This window comes from Tyto alba, unplaced genomic scaffold (genome assembly GCF_018691265.1).
Source record: "Tyto alba isolate M040663 unplaced genomic scaffold, T.alba_DEE_v4.0 Super-Scaffold_10, whole genome shotgun sequence".
Classification (NCBI taxonomy): Eukaryota; Metazoa; Chordata; class Aves; order Strigiformes; family Tytonidae; genus Tyto; species Tyto alba.
In genome coordinates this window covers 15,227,828-15,248,212 of record NW_024881262.1, presented here as the reverse complement: position 1 = coordinate 15,248,212, position 20,385 = coordinate 15,227,828, and the positions used below count along the sequence as shown (strand labels likewise).

The 20,385-nt window shown below is 48.7% G+C and overlaps 1 protein-coding gene across 1 annotated transcript in view; it reads right to left on the bottom strand.

The window, feature by feature from the left end:
* Nucleotides 1–6,366: 6,366 nt before the first annotated feature.
* Nucleotides 6,367–20,385, bottom strand: part of LOC104362023 (D-beta-hydroxybutyrate dehydrogenase, mitochondrial) — a 17,111-nt gene continuing 3,092 nt past the window's right edge. Inside the window, exons 3-7 of the mRNA XM_042795895.1 lie at nt 18,809–18,881; nt 16,645–16,755; nt 11,319–11,460; nt 9,582–9,734; nt 6,367–8,200 (exon numbers count right to left, since the gene is read on the bottom strand). Of these exons, the coding sequence (XP_042651829.1) occupies nt 7,731–8,200; nt 9,582–9,734; nt 11,319–11,460; nt 16,645–16,755; nt 18,809–18,881 (949 nt within the window). The 3' untranslated portion in view covers nt 6,367–7,730. The remainder of the gene's footprint in view (nt 8,201–9,581; nt 9,735–11,318; nt 11,461–16,644; nt 16,756–18,808; nt 18,882–20,385) is intronic.

Genomic DNA, 20,385 nt, shown 5'->3' with positions numbered 1-20,385 from the left:
CAGCCAGGGCAGGAGCCGGCTGGAGGCAGCGAGGCAAATCTGCTCAGGTCTCAGCGCTGTGTTGTTTTTGGCAGTGGGTTTAGAGCTAAGTGACTTCTGGCAGTGCTGAGGTGGGAGGCTCCGGTGTCAGCACAGCGTGGGCCCAGAGCTTCCCAGGGCTGCTCCGGCCGGCAGGAAAGACTGCACTTGGGAGAGCTGTTCTCAGGGCGAGCCTGCTCCCTGCCGTCACTGGCAGGGGTGCAGGCAGGGCTGCTTCAGGTTTCCAAAGCCCTTGGGAGCACAGCCATGCATACCCACTCCCGTCCTGCGGCAGGCTGCCCTGTGGCCTCCCCAGGATGCCACACTGGCCCTCGTGGCAGCCCTGCCACGTCCCTCTGTGTCTGTCTCACCCCACAGCATCCCTGTGCCGTGCACCGTGGTCCTGGGCCGGCCAGGTCTGTGTGGGAAATTTGCTTTAAGGAACAACAGGGGAAAAAAAATGTCTTCCAAGTTCTTGAGGTGCTCTTGATGTCCTTGCCAGCTGCTCACCTTCCCCCGTGCAGGGGCTACCAGCTCCAGCTGTGGGTCTCTGCGCTTTGGTGCTGAGTGCTTAGAGAGCTCAGCCAGGGATGGGCACTATCTCCCAGGCACAGAAATGATTTTGGATGGCAAAGTACAACTGGGCAAAATCTTTCAGAAGACCCTGTGCACCTAGCTGTGCATTTCTGTCTCTTCTTCAGCAACGAAATGCAAACTGAGCACCCTCAAAGCCACAGGGCACTGAAAAACACAGGGGCATCCTTGTGCCTGCAGTCACACACCCCCCCCCGGCCTCCAAATCCCCAGTCCTGAATATGTCACCCTGTGCAGAGGTGCTGGCCTCTCCCTGTGCCTACCAGGGCTTCCCACGCACCAGTTACCCCCTGCACTGGTGAGCCCCTTGCCACAGAGGAACATCAGCCTGGCATGGCACAAAGCCACATGTACTGTGACAAAAACATGGCCACTACTAAAAGGAGCCTGGGAGCCACTTTTTGCCCCCCCCCCCCCCCCCCCATGGGACATTCACCCCTCTGGGCCCCTGCTAATTAGTGCCAGAGCACAGCTGGAAATGCATTGATCTGGCAGAGCAATTAACGTAAGGGTCTCCCGGGAGCTGAGAAACAAAGGAAGGGTTGAGCAGGAAGTGCGGGGTGAGGAGGAAGAAGAGGAGGAGAAGGAAGGGCTGCACTGCATGCCTGGGGGCTGCTGCTGTGGCAGCAGCAGTACAAGCAGGTCTGGACTGGGTTGTGCTGTGCCGGGGTTTGGCCCCCTCTCTCCCGCGCAGAGCCCTGCTTTCCAGGCGTTGCTCTTGAGGAGTGTTGCTCCAGAGCAGGTGAGCTGGCAGAGCAGCACGTTGTTCCTTGCTGAGGGGTTTGGTGCTACAGAAAACTCACAAGTAACACAGAGAGGCAGAGCTGGCCCACGGAATCAGCAAAGGGAATTCAAACCCCTGCCTCTGGGGGGTGGAGGGCAATTTCCTCATCTGCAAAGGTCTCTGCCGAGCACGGCTAATCCCCACAGAGCAGGCTCGGAGAAGCAGGGAGCAGAGTGCTATCCAGAGGAGGCTCAGGGAAAGCCCTGGTGAGCCAGAGGAAAGCAGCTCCCTCCGCTCCCGCTGGTCCAGCAGCCTCTGCTGCACGCCAGCACCCAGCCAGAGGCACATCGACCCGCTACAGGGGACAGCGGGGACCTCTCAGCAGTGAGCAGCAGGATCAAGAAGCAGAGGCAGGACAAGGAAGGAGGGGGTGACCTACTGGTGCCACCGGGACCGCTCCCAAGTGCGGCCGGTTGAGCGCGAGCAGCGTCGGCGGCCAGAAGCAGCCCCAGCAGTGCCCCGAGCAGGACCATGGGCTCTTCCCCCTGGAGAAGAGGGGTAGGCAGGGTTGTAGGTGTCAATCCAGCCCCATGGGGTGAAGACCAGCATCCTCCCTCTCCAGCCCAGGGGGGACTGGCAGCTGCAGGTGGGGCTTAAATGGGATCCTGGGCCTTGGGCAGGGCAGGGGATCCCAGCTGGGGCTGGTCAGGTCCTAGTGATCCATCAGGGAGTAAGATTTTTCTCAGTGGTTTTAAACTCATTGCAGATCCAGAGGTGACACACCAACAGTAACCCAAAGCTTCTGTTGAACCAAGCTCTAATTTGTCCTGGTCTCTTCTTCATACCAGTTATACTTCCAGTATTGTGACAGCAAATATCCCAATTTCACTGTGTAGTGGATTGGATCCTGGTAAGGTTTCTCACAATACCTCCAAGATCTCATGGCTGGGGAAGCAGCAAATACCTTGTGTTCATGGGTACAACAGAAACCTGATGCTTTCTGCTCTAGCAATGCCCAGCCCTGGGTGGGCTCATTCATATGGGCCAGCAGCATTCAGACTCCTAAGGCCTGAAAAACTGGATGGAAGTCTCTGTGGCAACATGTTATCTTGCAAGATTTATGGTCCATCCTGCTCCAGGCAATGTCAGAAATACCACCGCAGTGATCACTCCGGATATTACTTCATTTTTTACACTACTGCTCTGACATTCACAGCCGAGGGGGAAATGAGGATGGGAACATTTACACTTTCACCCCTGGCTCTGGCAAGGAGCTTTCTGGGGGTTTAGTGTGCAGGTGTTTGGGGAGGGGGAGAACAGGCTCCTGTTACTTCCCAACTTGGGACTCTGGCTGGAAAATAAAGTAGGGCTGTGCTCAAGGATGAATACCTGCGCAAGCCCAGGAGGGGGATTTTATTTTTTTATGTCCTCTTTCCCTTGGGAAATGCATGACCCCTCATCAGTGCCTGGCCCATATGCTGATGGAGAGGTAAGCAGTGAGGGGAGTAAATACCTGAGGGACCAGCACGTTGAAGCTTGTCAGAAATGCAAAGGGAGGATGGGTCCAAGTCCCTGCCGAGGGCTGCACATGTCTGGGGTGGCTGCAGTGAGGCCGGGGCTCCCAGGGCTCCTCGGCACCATAGCCAGATCCCAGCCGGTTTGCAGGTGGGACCACCCGCTTGCTGCACGGCTGTGAAACCAGAGCACCCCCACTTCGGGAGAGCTCTGTTTCCCCAGGACTCATGTGGGAGGTGAGGACAGGTCTCCCAAGGTTTTCTGCTAAAGATGTCCCACATCACACAAATAATTACACAACCTTGTGCTAGGGAAGGGAGGGGACAGGATGACTGGAGGAGCTTGCAGCCAGGTCCAGTCCCTCTTCCAGTTCACTGTGGTGGTAGAGCACCAGAAAGACAGAAGGACTCATTTGTGATCAGGAACAGATGCTGGCAAAAAGGCATCTTCGAATAACCACACTCAGCAGCAAACAAAACACTGTGTTAGCAAAAATTATTTTAAGATAGCAACCTACATCTTAACCAGATCGCTCGCCCCTACACCTCCCGCAGACCGCAGCGAGCGGTGTCCCGGCTGTGGAAGCAGAGCAGCCTGATCTGCGGTTTTCCAGGCAGTCCTGCAGCCCCGGGGCCCTTTGGAAGGTAGAAAGTGGCAGACGACTACCTCCACTGCAGGGGAGCTGCAGAATGACATCTGTGCCACCCCAAGTCCCTCTCTGCGTGGTCGTGAGTAGAAGTCGTAGGGCCAAGCTGGGCGCCCTGTGTCTGCCATCGCCACTCTCACGGCTCCGCTGGCGGGGGGGGGGTGTGTGTGGGGGGGTGGTGAGGGTGCTGCAGGCAGTCAGTCTGTCCGGCTGACAGAGCATGGGCTACCCCAGCTGGTTGCCGAAATTAGGGCAGGTTCACAGCATCCCTTTCACCCACCACCCAGCGAGGGTTGTGATGTTCAGGTGACGGGTGGTGACGAGCAGGGGGTGGCACCGCCAGCGCTACCTGCCATCCGTGTGACGGGTGCAGGGGCTGCCCCTGGCCCTGCCATCCCCTGCTCCTTGCACTCATGCACCGTGAGGAAGAGCTCGCTGCTCACTGCTCCAGTGGTACCAGGCGCTTCGTCTCGCACAGGGAAGCACCAGTTTAAGTCGGCAGCGCCCCAAGGCTGCACAGCAAGCCTACATCGCTGCTGGGGAAGGGGGACGAGAAACCAGTGACGTGCTCCTGAGTGGTAGATCCCCGGGGAAGTGTCATCAGATCTTCTGTGAGTTATGATTCCCTTCTTGTTTGCTGGGAAGATGCTTTCTTTTCAAAGCCATAGCCACAAAGTGCCAGCAGCCGCACATACACTTTGCAGCAAGGCCCCTTGGCTCCAGTCCAACCTCAGGACAGGCAAGGATTTGACTTTGTAGCTCAGCAACTGACCCACTCATATATTTAGCAGAGTATCTATTTAATTTGATTGAGGAAGACACCCTGTGCTCAGCTATTTAACCCTGCCAGCCCAGGACCATCAGTCTGAGCCAGACTCACAAGGCTGAGACAGGGGAGGGAGCGTGGGCCAGACCCCTGCCAGATGTGGGAGCTGAGGCGGGGGCTTGGGACCAGCCCCCCCAAAGCTGTGCAACTTCCTGGCTGTGAAATTATTTTCTGTTTAACTGGGAAATCCCTGCACTTCATCCAGACAATGTGGTAGTAAAGGGTCATTAATGCTGGTCTCAAGCACAGCATTCACCACCCTCATCACTAGGAGCAAAAAGTTCTGAAGTGGGTAGGACTTCATCATTTCCTCATTAAGGTTCAGAAGGAGTTGTAACAGCTGTAGTTAAAATTACCCCCATCTCTGCTGCCTCCCACCACACAAGGGAAAGTTAATTTGAACTCCAGGTTGCCCAAGGGATGCTGCATGGTGAGATCTGTTGCGTCATCGCCAACAGTCTTTTCCTGGCAAGAAATTTGGGATGAGAGAGCCCTCCCTCCAGCCAGCTGGGACCAGACTAGAGCCCAGGGGTGGGCGCCCCTGCAAACTGACCCCTCCAGTCTCCCCAGCTCCTCTCGAGGGGGCAGAAGCTCCCACTGAGGCAGCTCTGGGAGAGCAACAGAGGACCAGGTGCCCAGCCAAGTCCTCTTCTGCTATGCTTTTGTTCTTTTTAGTTTTCAAATGAACTTGGTGGGCTGAAGCGATCCCAGGAGCCACGGTGGCACTGTGCAGGCAGGACAGAGCGCACTGAGTCACAAGGACAGTCACGCAAAACCGAGAGGGGATTAGCTTTTAATGCGCTTCTCTCAGGGCAAACCCTGAAATTGTGGGATTGCCAAGATCCCAGCAGCAGAACTAGCCACCTTGCTGCCCTCCTGACCATGAATCAGCTACCAAACTCTCCCAGCACCAGGAAAACCTGCACAGAAACCAAGGGACAGCTGTGATGCAGAGGAGCGCCCTGGCCATCGCCTCCCCATCGCATCTGGCCACACGGCCCCCCGCGAATCGCGGCGGGGCAGCAGCACTGGCACACCTCCAGCACCGGAGCCGGGGCACTGTTTCTGAGCTCCCTGTGGGCACCTCATGCGAAAGAGTTCAGTAGCCTCCAGAAGAGATGCTGCGTAAATGTGAGCGGTTATTGCTGCTCAGCTTTATCTTCCTGGCCGGGAATGAATGTGGTAAAGGTCTGCTACGTTTGCTCTCAGGGGACTCTGAGCTAAACTGAGGTAACTCAGCTGCACAGTCAGTCTTTTCCATATATAACTTCATTGATGGCTGTATTAAAACCCAGCAGTATGTGTAAAATTGGGAGCTAGCATCCCAAGCAGAATTACATGGTTTTTTGTGTTACTTAGCACCTTCAGGCTAAATTTTTACACAGGAACTTTTCTTGTAAAGGCTTTTCCCTTTCTGTCATGTCATCTGCAGCAAACTTTATTATCTGAGTGTTTTGCTTTGCCTTGCAAGTTAGTCCCTATACCTGCTGGGTCTCTGGTGGTTCACACTCTCATGTTTTGTCCCTGAGCGAAGTCCCCTTACTGGAAAATGAGGCAATACTCCTCCCTGCACCACAAGACGCAGGTACCACTGCTAGGACTCTGGAGAACATCATGAAGCCAGCAAGTCTCTCCTAGGGTTTTATTTTGGGTCTATCAGTGACCTGCTGTGTGCCTGCCCTGCTGAATCATCACCATCCCCCTCCCCTCTGCAGAGCTCAGTTTCTATTCTTGCTCCCTAGGAATAATCCATAATAATCCTTTGTAATCTGTGGGAGTCTGGTACAGATGCAGGTTTAAGAGCTGTGAATACACGGAGTCCAGGGGTTAGACATATTTGTCATGAAATGCAGCATACATCTGGTACCCCTACAGAAGTCTTGCACTATCCAGCACAGACACGCAAGACCCAAGACTGCAAATCAGCCTCTGAATGCAGCGTGTATGCGTAACAGGCATGAGCCTCACCAAATTAAAAGAACCACCAGTAACAAATATAAGCTTTCACCTTAAATATTAAAAAATAGAGAGGGAGCCTCAGAATTTTGTCACCATTTATGTATACATTTATTAAGCCAAAGAAGTTTGATCATGTCACGGTATGTTACTAGAGCATGTGAGATCCCTTCACTTTAACTTTGCTAACAGTGGCATTTTAATAGCTTGTTTTTTGCCTTTCAAGCTTAAAAAAATTTAACCCTTTCCCCATTTCCCCATGAAAGGATCTTTTATGGTTTTTCTCTTTTCTTATGGTACAAAACAAATGTTTCTCAGACGTGTAAACAACCATCATGGAAATGAAACTGCTCCTAAAGTTAACTTTATTGTTGCAGACGTTCGGTTAGATTTGTATCATGTTAGATGTATTTCAGCTCAGTGACTCCTTCAACGAAGTTATGACTGTTGTCACCACCTGCGCTGCAATAGTGCCTAGAGGCCCTTCTGTGCAAGGTGCTGTACGAATACTTCAGTGTAACTCTGAGGTCCCTGGTAAGAACAGCATTCACTGATGCGACTATAACCCTCTCTGCTTCCCTCTGCTCAGTGGTGATCCTCACAAATTACAGGAGCAGGAGTGAAACTCTTCTCCAAACTAAATGTGGAGTTATGTTCAATTACTGTTGAAGAGAAGAGAAACGTTACTACAGGCCAATCCTGACGCCTGCAGTCGTGTGCGTAAAGCTGCTCACACTCATGGGAATGCTCGTATGAGTAAGAGACTCCTGTGGGAAAGGTCTGCATGATTGAGTCCCGCAATCATTGAACTCCTCTGCAAGAAAGCATGCGAGAAAAGCAGACTGGTTCCTTTCCTCTAACGTTTCATCAGTAAAATTCTAAGAGAGAAAGGGACAGGGTCAGTTGCTCAGTTTCAGCACCTCAAGCATTTTGAGTTCTGATCCCCAAATTAAAGAAGTCTCTGCTCTGCCTTGGGCTACTGTGACCAGGCCTGGAACAGTCTGTTGGACACTCTTTGCCATCAGGAGGCAGTGGTTTGCCGTTACAGCATGCAGGGCCTCTGTTTCATGGTGTGAAGGCTGCATCCTAGGCAGGAATTGTGAAGATTGTGTTTGGCCATCAGCAGAAATTATTCTGAAACCACTTCAGAGCAATTGCAGTTTAAATAACGATCATAACTTGATATTTGAGGTGAAAAAAAGAGAAAGGATTACATGAAATAAATAGCAAAGAATCAATGTCCCTGCACAAACAAAGTATTCCTGCCTATGAAGCATTCCTTGCAAATTATTGCCCTTTAGGTTATGTCAGATGTTTAAATGAACCCTTTAGAGCTAAAATACAGTACTCTGAAATGAGGTTAGAAAAATTTGAAAAGGACTAATGGGAAGTGTGTACAATGCTCTCTTCAAAACAAATTTCCCATCCGGGTAGCCTAGGAGTGTGAGGCCTCAATAGACATAGAGCCGATCTGAAATGGCAGCAGGCATGTGCGTCATGATCTGCATGCGCAGCCACCAGTAGTAATCCATGGGGTGGTAGCGGGTGTAGGGGGTCGTGGAGGTGAGCGCGTGGGCGACACTTTCGATGACCGGCGAGGTGTCTGTCGAGCCGCTGTTGCAGTACGTCTCCATCTTGCTGACCTGCTCATCGAAGTACTTCCTACCGTAGTCTTTGCGCACTATCTCAGGGAGCTCGTCCCACATTTTGTCGGCTATGGCTTTGATTCGCTCGGGGCTGTACAGGTTGGTGGCAGCTATGAAGTTTCCAGGCTCCACGATGCTGACCATCACGCCCTGGGGCTGCATTTCGTACCGCAGGCAGTCGGAGAAGGCTTCCACACCAAACTTGGTGATGCAGTATGGTGACCGGGCAGGACTGCCCATCCGACCCATCATGCTACTGATGTTCACCACGCGACCTAGGCAGGGGCCAGGCAAAGCACACCTGAGCTGTGCTACCTGACCCAGAGCAGACACCTGACACACCACCCAGGAGTCTCCCGAACGTGCATCCGCCCGCCCGCCCACTGCACAGCCATACGGGCTGCCTGGCAGACCTGCTCGGGGCTCTAGCTGAGCATTGCTGTCCTGTGCAACTGCCTGCAGGCTGGACAAGCCCACTGCTGGTGCTCCTTGGCTCATTATACCCGAAGGAACAGGCATATGGTGACACACAAAGTTCAGTGCCACGGGGAACACAGAAGAGGCTGGACAAAGCCTGCATGGTGGGAAACAGGATTGCTCAGCAGCAACCCGGGCTGAGCCCAGACAAGAGGAAGCAGCAGCAAAGAAAGCCTCTGGCACCAAAGCTGAGCTTTTTTATTTGCAAGTCAGAGGCACAAAATCCAGGATCCCAGTAGTGGCTTATAGTGTCTGCCTCTTAAAAGGGAATGGATTGTTCCTGCACCACAAAGAGGCAGAGCAGTCTAAATGCACCCTTTCTTGTGTGACAGCTGGATTATGGCTCCAAGCACAGAGCTGGGGCCTTTCTTCTCTCCAGAAGTCATCCGTTTTGGCCAGGGAGAATGCTGGTAGGAGACTGTGGATGCTGCAGTCTCATGAGAGGTGGCAGTTGCAATGAGCACTTGCTATCAGTGAAAGAAACTTTGACCACAGAAATGGATACCCTTCCATGGTGGAAGAAATGTTGCTTGGGACACACAGAGCCCAGGTTTGTAGCACAGGACAACATTGTTAGTGTCTGTGGATTCTTTAAGAGTAAAAAATATTTTCATTTAGTCAGGTAGTTGGCCCTAGTACAGGAAAGCTTTTGGCCCTTTATGCGGAGACCCCCACACACAAACTCTACATCTGTATTCCTTTGCTGTGCAATCCCCACCTCTCACATGTTAAAAGCTCCCAAAGTAATACAGCACACAGCTGACAACTTCCCTGCAAGAAGCACATCGCAGTACACTGCTGCTGCCCACCCTGCCAGCACTGGCACAGCTGTTTTTTGTATAGAGGGGAGGAATTTATGGTGAGCTGCAGTTTCTGAACAGGTATAAGAAGGTATGACAGATTAGATTTTGCGTGGGGTGTTGCAGGAGAAGGCAGCAGAGATGGGAAAGAGAAATAATAACTGCTTTTCATGACTGCTGCCTTGCTGTGTAACTCAGAGCGGTTAGGAAATCGGTCATTTGTGTGTATGCTGTGGGTCACATTCTGTCAGTAAGGATATGAAGGTGGCCAGTGGTGCAGAGAGAAGTGTAATAGACCTTTTGGCCTCTAACACAGCAAAACGTGGGGTGGGATGCGGGACCTGCTCCAGGGAGTGCCAGTCAGGAGGAGATCACTCACCCTTTGACCTCCGGATGAGCGGGAGGAAAGCCTTGGTGGTTCGCACAGTCCCCCACAGGTTCACTTCAGCTACCTCCATGTAGGTGTCCATGCTGGTGAACTCAACTTCCCCAAATGTGGAGATCCCAGCATTGTTAACCAGCCCCCAGAGCCCTAGAAGACAAAAATCAATCAGAAAGCTTTCCCTCTGTGAGACTAATGAGAGCAGCTTGGAAAAAGCTTTGCTAATAGATTATTGAACCACACAACAGAGCTTTTCATTATGACTTGAAGTGATGGAAGCCAGACAGGAGAGAGTCCAGAGTGAACTTCAGTCTCCTGAGCAAATATAACCACAATCAGGATCTGCCTGTACTGCCCAACACTACAGCCACAAAGCACCATGAATAAGGCTTCCTGGGAAGCTCTGAGCCAGCAAGCAAAGAACTTCAGCCTTGTGTAAGATGTTCTCTTTGCCATTCTCTTTTTATCCGTCTTTATTTTTTAAAAGAAGCAAAATATAGTCTCTAAATGCAAATAGTATGAATAGGAAAGACCTTGTTAGAAAAAAAAAGAGTAATTCTTTCAAAGTAAAATCCCTTGTGTCACCCTAAGAAGTAGAATGTCTGTGGGCATAGGTAGGCACACATGCCACGGCCTCTCCCTTTAATTCTGCTGCAACCAAGATGGCAAAAACTGAAGCTACCAACTCATTTGGCAATGAAAAGAAAGATTAAAAAGGATTTTGGAATAAAATGAACTCACTTCATATAATGTTCTAATTGCACAGGAAACAGACTGAGAAAGGTCTGGGATGGCTTCTCTCTGCTATTTAGAAAAACCCACTGTCATCTGTTGACTGACTGTGTCCAGAGCTGTGTTCTCAGAGGCAGCCCAGAAAAGGCAACATCATCCTGGCCTATCCTTGAGAATACAGGGCTAGAAAACTTAATTTATATAGAATATCCATATACAAAAATTAAATATAAAAAAAGGGAAAATAAATCGCTTTATGCAAAATCCAAAATAAAATATTACTGGTTGTCCTGCTTTTAAACAACCTTCATGTATTAAAGTGTTGATGTTCTTTAGGGGAAAATGTAATTCACCAAAGGGCAGAAAGGCTTCAGGAATGCATGTGGAGAGGTTTCAGGAATGCATGAACTACTGGGATTTTCACAGTATTGGAGGAGAATTTGCTGTCATCACCTCAGCAGAATGAGGTAGGCAGGCTAAGTCAGTTACAGCTACCCCCAGAACTGTAAAATCTGTAATATATGGTAATATCTGCAATGGCATTAATGATACTCAGCTGGCTTCGTGGGCAATCCTTTGGAAAACCTCTCCTTTTCCTTTGCCTTTTGAAAGTTTGGGGGGAAACATCTCCATTGCCAATCCCCAATTTTTGGACACTGGCCAGGTTTTACAACATAAAGGGAGTCACAATAAACTTCAGGTCACAGGAATAAAGCACTAATCCCAAGGCCTTGAACACGACTAATTTTTGCGAACGTCCCTATAGGAGCTTGTGGATGAAAAAGCAGGGTTTTTCTGTAGATACTGTCTTAAGCGAGAAGCTGCTTTCTGATATGGTACAACATTTAAACAGGCCATTTGCTCTGCACTGCTGCTCCTCAAAGCATTGTGCCCTTCAATCATATGCTCAGCTTCTGAAATATGCCCTGAAAATGCTCTCAGAGCCCAACTGAGGGAGCTCCTGCCACCTGTGTGACCCGAGAGCCCACTGCTCACACCTACCTTTCTCTGGGTCCTCCAGGCTGTTATTCACATGCTCCACTGCTCGGTCCACTTCTTTGCTGTCACAGACGTTGAGCTGGACAGTTCTCATTCGATCACTCTTCATGTTGTCCAGATCCTTGGAGCCACCATCTCCCTTGTCCTAGAGAGGAAGGAAATGCTGGTTTGAATCTGGCCAAAGAGCTTGTGCAGAATATCAAACGCATAGCACCATCCAGTCAAGCAAAAGAGAGTGCACAGGGCAGTCACTGAATAATCAGAACAGTCCTACAGCTCTCCTACAGCTCTAAGAGGAAGGGGAAAAGACAGGGCTGCTCCTGCAGAACACCATTTACTCGAGCATCTCCATCTGACCATGAGCCTTGCCACCAAGTCAGCCGGTACAAACTGCTTTGACCACCAAGAAAGCAGCCAGAGCTGGATCTGCTCCAGCAAGGCAACTCCTGCCCAGTACAAGTGCCTGAGATCAAGCTATGCCCCACTGCCACAGCAGTGGGAATGTGGTGCCATCCTCACTTTGGCTTTCATACAGGGCACAGCAAACAGTTTAGCAGGGGTGTGGGATAAAATAGCCAGTGAGTGGCTGCTTATGTATGTTGCATGTGCTTCTCAGTCATGTTGCCAGCTCTGGGAACAACAGTCCTAGAAGAGGGACTGCCTGCCCACTGCTCTCTCCCTTCAGCTGATCTACACACACAGCTCCCCCTGCCTAGAAACCTACCTACTGCCTCCACTGGACTCCTACAGAGTCCAACCATTAAGTGCCTGGCCAGCTTGTCTGCTAGCAATTACCCCCAGTGTCTTTTCCAGCATCTTGCTCCCCTTCTCTGCCTCCCCACGAGCTTTTTCTCAATCCCATTTCCCATCTCCACTCATTTTTTCTCAGCTCAGAACAACAGATTCCCCCAGTATGCACACATCCACTCACAGCCCAGCCAACGAACTGCACCCAGCCCCTGAGATATGTTTCACATGGGCCAGACGCTGCTAGCAACAAGGCTGCCATGCCCAGAGCTAGTCTCTTCACAGATGTGAAGCCTGGCTAGGGTGCTTCCAGGACACAGACATGGGATATTTATGTGAGTTTGAGGCTATCCCTGAATCACTCCCATGGCTATAAGTTCCTGGACTGTGCTGGCCACTCCACGGTCTTTTGCCAAGGATGGCGAGATCTAGCTCTGAAAAGAATCATTTTGGAAGCAACCCTGTCTTTACTGTAAGAAACTCCCTCTGTCCCCTCAATATCATCCCTCACTAGAAGTCTTTTACTCCTCATTAACAAGCTAGACATGGAGCATGTCCCATAGCATCATTTGACAGCTACTCAGCTCTCCTTCCCCCACCACTCAACCCTCCAGGTAGCCCCGCTCACTGTGTCAGCATCAGCAGGCAAGCATCTGAGTGCTCTTCACTCCTGATACATAAGGCTTTTTTTGGTTAATTTTTTTTCCTGTGACCTGGAACAGGCCAGTTCTTCATAGCAGGGCTGTTTACTAACTGCTGAATGACATTAGATTATTCTAAACACCTCAAGCCACAGGCACTCCCTGTCAAGAGGCTGCCAGCAGCCAGTTGTCAACGAGATGGCGCTTGTGTCTGCAGTCTGAACCCAGGCTGCCCATTTGCCCCCCTGAGCGAGAGTGCCCTTCAGACACCATGCTTTAGATTCTACACGAGGGTGACCACATATCCCCCTGTCTCTGTGCCACTTGTATTTCAAAAAACCTTCTCCTGTCTCCTCTCATTCCTGGGCTTATCCACTGTGCTCACAGACAGCTCACTGACTTCAGTATCTGATATCTCCTGTCTTCTTCTCCACCCTTCCTTATTCCACCACAAACTGTTAATACTGGTTAGTGTTTGTCCTTAAGAGAAGGCATCTACTGCACTCTCTTCAAACGGAAGCATACTGCATACAAAATGAAGCAGTTAAAAGTCCCATGCATAGCTTAGTGGTGTTTGTTTTAACGGTGACTGAAAATAGAGTTTCGTGCTAAGTTGGCTGCTCACTCAAAAGCACCGTGATGCTGAAGCCAGTGTGTATGGCAAAGCATTGAAAAGCATACAAGTGGCACATGTGGGAATGCCAATAAGGAATCGGCAAATGCAAGCATGCAAGTCCCTTGGAAACAGCAGATAGGGTTAAAGGGAAGAGGAAGAACAACAAGGCCAAGATGCTTCTTTCCCCACTCTCAGGTGTGCAAGGTGCTACAAAATCTCTGGGCCACAGCAACACACCAGCCTCAGAGGTCTTGTAAGCCCTACTGGGACCTGCACAGCATCCTCTTCTTCCTCTCTTCCTGGATTGGCTCAGCAAGCCAACATCCCTCCTGCCCTCCCACCCACATGCAGCTGGGTGCTTGGACAGGTACCCTTGGGGCTGGGAGCCTGGCCAAGAGTCAGACTCTGGGCACTAACCCAGACCCACAGGTCCATTCCCTTGACCCTTCAGAAAGGGCAGATGGTTGGTGTTTAAGTCAGGCACCTTGTGATTGTGTCATGCTCTCCTGGTACAGGATGCAGCCTGTCCCACAACCCCCAGGCCCATACGCAGCAGTGGAAGGACCTTTTCATGCTATGCCAAGAGACCAGTGCATCTCTGCTGTCAGCCCCAGGGTCCACTGTCTCCAAGGCAAGAGGATCCAGCTCTTGCATACTGAAAAAGCACACATCTGCCTCATCTTCCTCTTTCCATGGTCGCCCTTTGGGGCCCATGGGCTTCAGCCTGTATCTTCATCAGTGTGTCCCTGAAGAGGTATGTAACACCCTGCGGCTCTGAGCACTCTGCTGAGCCCTACAGTAACTGGCCTGCATGCTGGCTTGCTCAGATAGCCTCTGCCTTCTCATCCCCCTGCAAGCCCCAACAGGCCTGAGCACACAAAGCGAAGCAAACAGGGGCTCCACCACACTCCTGACAGCCGTGACAAACATCACATATGTCCACTGGTAACAGATACTGATGGAAAAATACCTTCTTCATCTTGTGTCAGCTGGCTCCTCCAGCTATTAACCGAAGAGGGAAAAATAAGACAGCTGCAGCATGATCGTTCATTGGATCCAGTCTACCACTGTCTTTTGGCAATGAAGCATCAACACAATTCTCACATTAATACATTTGCCAGTGAAAATGTTAGGAAGAAACTGTGTGAAATAGCACACTGTTAGCACAGATCCACTCTTGGGATCCCCGCAGTCATGACTCTAAACACCTCTCTCAGGTTTCCTTCAGAAAAAATACAGTCAGGCACCCAGGATCGGGCCACTCTAGGAAACATTTCCTAATGAACAGTCAGCAGTGCATACACTTTTAATCTGCAATAAGGACATGACATTCCTAAGAACATACCCTGAGGACATGATGGCTTCCCAAGCTGGAGTATGCTTCTGATGTGCAGGTGTGCTGTGAAAAACAGCCCCATGAAAATAACACTGAAGTTTCAGTCATTTCCTCCCTGTCAGGGCTAGGTCATATATACCCAAGCAAACGATGATGCTTCTTATTTCTACCTCCACTTCTATTTATCATCTAAAAACACACCAGGCTTTTTATGCCCCTAAAATCATCAGCAGCAATAATTACACTCTGATTAGAATTCTGCTTATAGTTTTTCTAGTGAAACCTGTGGTACAATGAGAAATCAGCTCAGTCTTTTTGAGTTGATTTAGTTCTACAGAGCAGATCTACATAAAGTGTATGGCCTAAAGACACATCGGAGGCCAACCTGTTAACTAAGGAGCTTTGGCACTTTACAGTGGTTTTCTGATGACAACTGCTGTTACCAGTCTTGCCATAGTCATACAGACTTCAGAACACGGGATGTCAGTCCAGCTAAAGCGGTATTTAATTACACAATGATACAGAAAAGATTTTTGCTGATTTTTGTTGAATAAATAAATATTGATCAAATCCTAAAAGAATTCTGGCATGCTGCTTTATGTCAGCTTATGTTAAAATTGTCAGAGGTCAAGATTTTCCACTAACATGCATCCAATAGAATGAGTACTGAAAATACCAAAATGGAATGGAGGTTTCAGCGACAGTTAAAATCATGCTCACTGAAGACTGAGTCTTTCTGGCAGCTCAGACAGAGATAGTAAAACCCAGAAGTAACTTTGCAGCTCTGAAATTTTTTGCTTCTGTCAACATAGAGACAGGCTATTATTCTAAACAGTGGTTAAGTCTGCAACATTCTTATATTCTCTAGTGTTGATCTTCAATTACAAAAGCTGAGTAGAAACATCTGCCAAAAAAGTACTCATGTACCATTTCTCTTCTTGCCACCTTTGAAAAGCAGCAGTTTATAAGAAGTGTCTTGTTCTGCTGTGAGGCCTGTAGAGGGAGCCCGGGTTAACAAATAAACCCTTGACCCAAAGCTGAGACACCACAAGGGACAGAGCTATTGAAGCACAAACTTCTCTTTTGAAAAAATGCAGTAGAAAGAAACTAATAATTTAAGAAAAACTTAATAATAATGGAAAAATTAACATATCAAGGAGTATTGATCACATTAAAAAACACCTGGCAAATTCTCTTTAAATAACATCACTATTCAAGATACATTTATAGTGATGACTGAGATAAAAGATTAGGAACAAAATAACTGACCCACCCCAGGATATCCTGAAGAGCAAGTTTGTTTGTTGGGAAATGGACATGCAGCTTTAAAAGTGCAGTGCTTCATAAGGAAAGAGAGGCTAAAGCTCTCTCCTATTCTCCACGACCAGGCATCTCTGACCACGACACAGAGTGCTCCTGGAAAGTGTATCAAGACTGCATTGCTAAGCTATGTGTGGCTTGATTCTGCTCTCATTTGCACTAGTGGAACTCATCTCACCTTCACAGTGATTTCAGGAAACCCTCTATGCATACTGAGGCGTGGCTGTACTCATGAATATAGAAAAATATGTTCATACCACATGCCATAAAATCATCGGTGGCTTGGTGTATGTCACAATTAATCAAATAAACCCGGCGTAAATAGGTATAGTCTGAGAGCAGGGTCAAAGATCCAGACTCAATCTGATCCCTAAATTTGCTTATGGATAAGCTTATAAAATTAAATTTGAGGTTCCAACCAATCAGATACGGAATGAACCACAATGCTGTGATTCAAGTAAGAACCTCCCTAGATACCATTCAGTCCTGGTTCTGGTCTAGACCAGGTTACGCTCTATGAAATTCAAGCACCTGTGTCTTTCCCTTTGGGCTACTAACTGCCCTCCCTCTCCTCATCAGAAAGTTGTGCAGCGTGAAGAGGGAAGATTGGATTTGCTACATGTCTGTGCACGTGCCACGGGTGAAGAATACAGTTTTTGTTTTCCCTACCTTTTGCAGGCAGCCAGCGTAAACAATGAAGCCTTTTGTGTGCAGGTGCTTGGCCAAGGCAAATCCAAACCCTGAGTCACAACCTGTTATAAGCACAGCTCTGCTGCCAATCTGCAAAACAAACAGAACAAAACACACTGGAACTGAGTATTTGAAATCAATAATTTGCAGTGTACAGAACAAAACCGTGTCCTGGCCAGCAGTCCATTCCAGGGACCTTCTTTACACTCGTTGCCAGCTACTGCCATCCAGTGCCTCCTGAGGACAAGAAACAAAGGTTTCATACCAAGTTCACCCCAGTGAGGCAGGATCACTGTCCTCCCAACACAAAGATAAGTTCAGTACCTCTGGCAACAGGCTCCCAAGGCAAAGAGACCAAGCAAACCACCATTCTCTGGTAGTTCACATCCATCTCAAAATCTGAAGATATACCAGACAGTTCCAAAGACACTTTTTCCCTTCAGTAGGAACTGTTCCTATGCGTTCAAAGCAGGCAGGAGTCCACTCCTCAGTGCCATGCAGCCTGTAAAGCATAGGGAAGACAGCTTGACTGAAGAAAGGATATGGGTTAACCTTACAGACTGCTCACTCATCTTTCTCTCTCTAGCATGTAAACCCTCTAGTGCTTGGTTTTAAAAGCTAATCAGAAATAAGTGGGTTTAATATTTGAAATTAAGACCAGTTGGTCATCGGTCTTTTTAGCGGTTCGTTTTTTGGTCTTCGTATTTTTCCAATTTCCGATTTAAATAGACGTATACCTCCTTCCCTCGCCAAACCCCTTCTTATATCCCAAAGGGAGGCAGCAGTTAAGTGACATATCAAAAATTGCATGGTATATCAGTCATTCCAGCAGTAACAAGTGCAGATGCAGTAAGGTGCTGCTGTGGGTGGGATTAGTACTAATTACTTGCAATTCATTCCAACATATCTCTTAAACTAGAAATTTGGCTTTCCCAGCATACAGAGAGACTGATCAGTGTCACATTGGAAGTCCAGCAGTGATGCAAGCTCCATACCTAAGTTCCTCTGAGACTCTGTCCCAGGGTTATGGAGCAAGATGTGCATGCTCTAGCACTGCTACAGTGCTGAGTTCTGTGCCACAAGCCAGACAAGAGGGCAAAACATCCCCATTCCTTTTGCCTGTGTCATGGTTTGAGCCTGGTCAGCAGACAATCACCCCGCAGCTGATCACCCCCCCTTCCCCCCCATACCTGGGAATGGGGGAGGGAATTGGAGGGGTAAAGGGAGACTCACAGGTTGAGATAGAAACAGTTTAATAATGGTAATAAAACAACAAGTGACACCAATAGAAAACATAAACGGGCAATGCACAATGTAATTGCTCACCACTCGCTGACCAGTACCCAGCCTGCTCCCGGCCAGCGACCCCGAAATACCAAGATCCCGCAATCACAATCCCAGAAGCGAGAGAAAGAGAGGGAGCCCCTTCCCGACCACCCCTCCTCTATATAGTGAGCATGACGTTCCATGATATGGAATATTTAATTGGCCAGTTTGGGTCTGGTGCTCTGGCCATGCTCCCTCCCTGCTTCTTGTGCACTTGAGCACAGGCAGGACATGGGGAGTCTGAGAGCCTTTGAAATCTCAGTAGCAGCTGAAAACATCAGTGTGCTATCAGCATTCTTCTCATACCAAACCCAATGCTGAATCTAAAACACAGCATTATTCTAATTACCAAAAAGGAACATTAACTCTATTTCAGCCCAAACCAGGACAGCCTGGCACCGTTCCTGGCAAGCCAGCACCTTCACGGAGAGGGCTGCTAAAGAAGAAGGCCACTCTCCAGATCAAGAGATGAGGACACATCGATTTATTTGCGTCTCTTTACACAACCGTACTCCAGAAAGAGTACTATATTAAGAATTTGTCATGCAAATTCCCTCTACACTAAGGTGGAAGGTTTCATCTGCTGAGTTCCAAAAATAGAAAAAAAAACACTAGTCTGTTTATTTCCATCCTTAGCAGCATGTACCATGCTACGTCAATGGAAGCACTGTGATAGGAAAGAATTTGGAGTATGTTGGAGAGGTCCAGCTCGCAGTCTTTCTGGCAAATCGGAAGGAAGAATTTGGTCACCAGGCTTCACGGGTTTTAAAACCCCAGCTCAGCAGAACTAGTTCCTGGAAACCACAATCACACTCACCTGATCAACTTCACTTGCATAAGAGCGGCTGCCACATGGGGACAAGAGAGGGAAGCAAAATCTTTGCACAGGCCTGTTTAAAAAAAAAAAAAAAAAAAAAAATCACAAAACCAGCAGAATGGTCAGGCATGGAATATTTTGTCCGTACCCTGGTGCTGCAGCATATCCATGAAAAGGAATGTAGTGTGGCCTAAATGCATGATGTAGACTGTCATTTGAGAAGACAGAATCCAAGTCTACAGTTCTCCTTAGCCTGAGCCTGTGTGTTTCCTACAGTATGAAACATTTGATTCTCAAAAGACCTTGATGCTATTTCCAGCTGCAGAAGCTGTCTGGATATTACCAAGAATTCTAAAATAGCTCCTGATCTGGGGCACAGAGCTGATTCCACCCACAAAAGGGACAACACAGTGTTTCCATTCCCAACAGCAACACCGCTCTCACAAGTTGCACAAAGCTGGGGTAGGGGAGTTGTTTATCTGTCTGATGAAAGTATTCTGCTGTGGCATTGTGTCCGACACCCACCCTAGGGTTGAACTTGCTTGGATCTATCTCACTGCTCCTACACACAGCTCTACCCTTCTGTCATCTCAGACGACACTTCTTCCTCTTCAGTGTCTACCCATTAGATACTCTTAGAATTTACATCCCCTCTTTGCAACTGTTTAAGCTAAGAGACACCACATCTTTGAGCAATACCTGCCATGCAGATCTGAAGCTCCTCAGCATAGAATGTCTGACTCCCAGGTAGATAAGCCATGTTCACAAAGGCAGACCAGAGCAAAGCAACAGTGCCTTCTAGAGAGTGAGATTCTATTTAGAAAAGCTATTGGTATCAGGAGCATCACACTGTCTTAGGTCTTGCCATCACTCATCAAAATTGGGCCTAGGCAACACACCAGAGTGACCCTAGCCTCCATCCTTGCCAACCACATCTCCAGACTATGTCAGCTTTTTCATTTTTGCCCTAAGCACTGGCATTGCCCTGCCAGAGCCTTCTGGCCTTCTGCTAGACTTGATGTACTTCATCTACCCTCTGGCCCCTGTAACAACATCTATCCTTCAGCAGACCTTATCTTCCAGGCCGCTCTTCTGTATTCTAAATGAATTTGCATAATCATTCACAATTATCTCCTGCTCAGACATCACAGGGGCTCCCAGGGTTGCCTGTGCTACACTGAACAGCAAGATGCAGACACTCTGGCCTCTGAGCTGCACCTTGGGAAAATAAGGCTAGAAAAAGGGTCTGTTAGGGCAGAAGCTTGGAACCACATGGGAAGGGACCTGATGTATATTTAGGCAACAGTGTCCGCTCACCTTCCTGCAACAGTTTAGCTCTTTTTCCAACTTTCAGTGTCAGGAGCCCAATCAGCTCTTGAAATAGCAACAGCCAATTTAATTGCTGCAAAGGTCAGTCCCCAGGCAAAGTGTGTGTTAACATCACTAACCTGCAATCCTGGCTTGGAACATTTATCTCAACAATAAGCTTCTTGGTGTGTCTCAAAGTGCTCAGAAATGTTCATAACATTTCTTTTAGTTGCATGAACTTGATTTTTATTTTTCAGCGCCATGTCTGG